A 5,004-nucleotide genomic window follows, 5' to 3' on the forward strand; every position below is an offset into this window, starting at 1 on the left:
GATACATCGTGCAGAATAATATTAACCACGTCCTGCTGTTCTTATTTCTAAGTTTTCGTGCTGGTCTGCAGACGTTCAGGACACCAATTCTGGACTGTTTATATTTTAACCTGAGGTTCCAGAATTTGAATTTTTTGTGCAGAATGAGTAAATCCCTCCACCTGCGAGTACAACTGAACATTTTCCCACCGACAAGCAACGAAACAGAAAAGCCAAACTCTGCTCGAGTGGTTCGTTTTCAAATTGGGAAAGAAAAAAAATAGTATTTATTTTCTGTAAATCACAGATCCGATCTAAAGGAAATAAATCCATAATAGTCAACTTACAGCATCTGAAAGCCAGTCCCGTGCACAAATGTCTGACTGCCACGCTGAAGCATTTAATCCTATTTACTTTACATTGCATGTGCGAAAGTAAAAGTGCAGTCAGTGCGTCCTAAATCAGCTTTTACGCAACCGTGCGCCTCCGGTCGTGTTTGCCCTGCAGGAGCTGCTTTTCAGACCATTACAGGTCACATACTGCAGCTCTGATAAGCACTCTTTGTTGTGGGATTTTGTTTCTGAAGGGCCTCAGATGCTCCTCTGTGAACTTTCACAGGACGCACAGCTGGATCTTACGCACCGGTTTTAATGTCCCCTGAACCACTGACAACATTCAAATCTCACATTCACCCCCAAAAAACCTGCACTCCTCATTTCCTCCCGCAAATGAAACGTGTTCAGAAGTGCGTTTTTGATTTATTTTGTATAAAAAAGGTACAATTTACATTACTTTTATAAAAAGTTTCAGCATAATTAAGTACAACATTACACTTTTGCAGAAGTTTCAAATTCCTGCAACTATACAAGATCAACTCCCGGCAGGAGTTCACAAAATTTCATTTTTTTTTTTTTTTTTTTGTTTAAACAACGTCCAGTCCTTCATGTGCCAACATTTCTGACAAGACAAGACTAAACTTTTTACAGTAACTAACCATGTTGTCTGCTCTATTCACGTTCCCACCTCCGCAAAAAAAGCGAAGACTTCAACAAGGAAAAGGGGATAAGTGTGTGTGGGGAGGGGAAATAATCCTTGTGACAATAATAATCTCGTTTTTCCTCCCGCTGTCGGGCATATAACGCGCCTTCCATTTCCAGAAAGGACCCACAAATAAAAAAAAAAAAAAGTCTTAAGTTAAATAATAACGAAGCGTCCAAACAGAAAACACATCACATAAGATTGTCCCATAATAAGCAAGAGTCTCTGGATTTCAGCAATAGAAGAAAAAGAAAAGCAAAAAAATCCAGGCCTGGAGGAGGGTGGTGGTGGTGGTGTGTGTGGGGGAAAGTCCTGCTCCCCAGGTCCTGTGTGTGTTTTTGCGTCTTGACCAAACACCTGCAAAAGATTGAGAAAGAGAGAGGCGTGTTTAGAAAATGCAAACAGGGCAGAGATCCGGACAGACTGGCGCCAGAGAGGAAGCCGCAGTTTTTAACATTTAACCAAACACTCCCAATACTGAACACACACACACACACACACACACACACACACACACACACCCCCCCCCCCCCCCCCCCCCCCCCCCAATCTGGGGAAGAATCAGTGTAATTGCCGCTCAGCTGGCGCCTTCCCACTTCTTGTACCAATTATGTGCAGACATCGTAGTAGCAGTAATCCAAACAGCCATTATTTTCCTGTTGCAGATGCTCTTCATTATAGACACAAGAGGATGGAATACAACCCTGACGACTGCTACTTCTACACAGCGAGCCCCAGCAGCCTGGAGCTGCGTCCAACCTGGACCACCTCCTCCTACTGAGCACACTGAAGCAGTTCGACTCGAGATCAACTTCTTTTATGGAAATGTCATCAGAATCGACTCAAAGTCAGCCGATCGCAGCGCGTTCGCACGCAGTAAATAAAAGCAGCATATTGGTGCCATTAGAGCGTCATTCGCGGGAGGACCAGCGGGTTGTGGATGGATCGCAGCGCATTCTGCTCCAGCAGACTGGCGACAGGCTGCAGCGGAGCCTCGGAGCCCCGGACAGAATGCAGCAGCAGCAGACTTACCGCGTTAACGATGCAGAGTCCGGCTGTCATCTGTCATCAGCTCTGACGGCAACTCCGGGGACTGAAAACAAACAAACACACACCAAATGTTAATTCTCCCGCATCGTCCCGCGAGCTCTGTGTGTGTGTGTGCGCGCGCGCGTCGTTGTAACAGTGTTATGTAGGTCGAGTCTCGTCCTCATCTCATTCTGAACAAAAGAAAAAGGAGATTTTCTCTCCAACAAGCCATTTTGTACGAGTTACGCATCGGACTGAAGGCGCACCGCCCGCGCGCACGTTCACGGCGCACCGGGCACGTTTCACGGAGACTGTCGCGCGTGTTCCGCGGCGGTGTAATTACCTGTAATGACAGGATGCTGATGTCTGTGTTGAGCGCGGTGAGCGGGGTCCGGGACGGGGTCCGGGACGGGCTCTGGCCCGGCCGCGCGGGGTGATGCAGGCTGCTGAGCGCCACGCTGGAGTCCAGCGCGAGCTGCAGGTCCAGGATGTAGTCGATGACATGCTGCAGGATTTCCATCTTGCTGACGTTCTTGTTCTGGGGGATGCTGGGCACCAGCTCCTTCAGCTTGGAGTAGCAGTCGTTCATGTTGTACAGCAGGCTGAGCGGGTCGTCCACCGGGGTCTTGCTCCGGGAGATTCCCAGCGCGTGATCCGAGAGACTCGCGCTGTTTTTCCGGAAGGAGCGCACGGGGCTTATTGCTTTCATGTCGTAAGAGAAGCGAGACGCTTTTATTTCTCTTCTTTTCTGGATGTTTCCTGTGTTAAGTCCTGTTCCAGTCGGACGAGGGGCGATCAGACTGGATTATCGAGCTGTCAGTGCGGGTTTATATAGGCGGCAGGCTGGGGGGGCGGCGGGCGGCGCTGACGGCCCGGATTGGGGGGGCGGCCTCGGTGTCACTCAGCGCTTCGCGGCCTCCTCATTGGTCCGCCCCGAGAAAGCCCCTCCCCTCCCCGTGCGTTACCGGTGGCAACGCGTTTTGGAGGCGGAGCGGAGGCGCACCAGCAGCTCCGGTGGGCAATTTGGAAAATTAAGCCCTTACCTGTTTCTGATCAGGAAAATTAATGATTCACATGGATTTGATCTGGAAAATACACGTTTTAGACTCAATCATGTCGCTCGTGCAAAAACGAATCCAGCAGGATTTTATTTTATGGTGTGCTTTTCAAAAACTAAAAGTGACACCTGAGACAGAACAAGTGTTTCTTCTTGATTTTAATCATCCGAGTTTTATCCAGCAGCTCGGAGCTGATTGCGGGTGTGGATCAATGCAGCAGGTCTCGTGATTCCCGATTCACTTGTGGATGAAGATCCAGAGAAATCACACACTGGGGTTGATCCTGTCAGGGAAACGTTTGCTGAAACAGCCTGCAGGGGAACACTCCGGCTGGAAAAAAGAACTGCGTTTGTGCTGTAAAGTTTATCTGAGATTTGGGGACGTATTCCTACAGAGTTTGAAATGAATCAAAACAAACACTTTTCATTTTTTATTCTGTCTCACTTCATCCAAACCACTAGAACAGAGTGATTAAGTGAAACATTGTGGAGATTAAAAACAAGTATTGTGTGTTTGGACTCTGTGGGGAAGTGGAATGATATTCTAATGCGCGCGTCCTGTGATGTGACGTGTCAGCTGAGTGTTTGTGCGCTTTGACTCACGTGAAGAGCTGATTAACGACCATTGACACTCTAATGCTTTCTGAACGAGTGGTTTGTTTGTAGGAATTACACGCTTCATTCTTCATCTGGAGGTGACGGTGGGGCTGTTTGATATTCCACTAAGTAATTGCCCCCGGGGGGGTAGTAAGTTGTACTGCTGTGATGTCCTGCACTTTTTAGGCTCTGACAGTTGGATTAAATCCGATCCACATAAGAAGAGTAGTTTTGTAAGAGAGGATGAGAAGATCAATACTAAAATGTGACTTTTAGAGATTATGGCTTTATTGGAATAGTAATTTTTACCGGGACAATTCCGCTGAAAGGGCGAAACAAAGAAATCCTAAAAGCCCAAAATAATCCCGCAGCTGTAATGGACAAAAAGAATCAGTCTGAGACAAGCTGGATGTTTAGGAAAACCGCTGCAGTATATATATGATGGTGATTTTCAGTCCGAAAATGCAAGTGGAAAAAAATATATCAGGAAGATGTTTTGCGGGATTTTGACCAAATCCAGTAAAAACACCATCTGTGCCTTTGTTTTTACGCGCGGTTCTATTGACGCGCAGCTTCTCCTTCAGCTGTCTGACGATCCTGTTTAAAAAAAGGAAAACGTTTCTAATATGATGCGGGGCTCCTGCAGTCTGTGTCCACATCTGCTGCCATCGCACTTTTCCATTTTCTCCTCTTCCTCCGCTCGCCGCCGCAGATGTGCATGTTTACGCACAACGCGCCGGACTGAAGCCGCGGACAGGTGATGGTTTGGCGCAAGAGCACGTCGGTGCGGAGCCGCGAGGAACCCGCGCCCCGCTCTCTCTCTCTCTCTCTCTCTCTCTCTCTCTCTCTCTCTCTCAGACTCTCTGGCGCCGGCGCCGTGACGTCACCCCATTCACAGCAGCCCTCGAGCAGCGCCCTCGAGGCGCCGCTGGGGCGGTTTCCATGGAGACGGGGTTTGGGGGATGTCATTCAGGGGCGGTGCTCAGCTGATCGGTCCTCGTGCTGGGGCCAAGAATGGGGGTCCAGAGAGGGGACTGGAGTATGGAAACTGCCCCCCCCCCCTACACACAGACTCTAAACCAGGGTGTCAAATATAACAAACATGAGGCTCGAGGGCCAAAACTGCCCTGCAGGATGAGTTTGTAAAATAAAAAATGAGAAAGAAAATAATACTAGAGCGTCCTGATTAAAGTTGCTGCTGCTGCTTCGTGGAGATTCTGGTTCAGTGAAGCTTGTGAACAAGACAGAGCAGTGAGAGCAGAGCGACCACAGTGAAAGGTTTCTACATTATCATCAAGTATCAT

The 5,004-nt window shown here is 48.4% G+C and overlaps 1 protein-coding gene across 1 annotated transcript; it reads right to left on the reverse strand.

The window, feature by feature from the left end:
- Positions 1–790: 790 nt before the first annotated feature.
- On the reverse strand, positions 791–4,532 carry id2a (inhibitor of DNA binding 2a). Its single transcript, XM_080480194.1, has 3 exons — positions 2,390–4,532; positions 2,050–2,110; positions 791–1,374 (listed from the first exon to the last, which is right to left on the reverse strand). Exons 1-2 carry the CDS (start codon positions 2,753–2,755, stop codon positions 2,054–2,056), a joined length of 423 nt encoding a protein of 140 aa, XP_080336320.1. The 5' UTR covers positions 2,756–4,532; the 3' UTR covers positions 791–1,374; positions 2,050–2,053.
- Between the last annotated feature and the right edge of the window lie 472 nt (positions 4,533–5,004).

Source organism: Lipophrys pholis, assembly GCF_963383615.2.
Source record: "Lipophrys pholis genome assembly, chromosome: 14".
In the NCBI taxonomy this organism is placed as follows: domain Eukaryota; kingdom Metazoa; phylum Chordata; class Actinopteri; order Blenniiformes; family Blenniidae; genus Lipophrys; species Lipophrys pholis.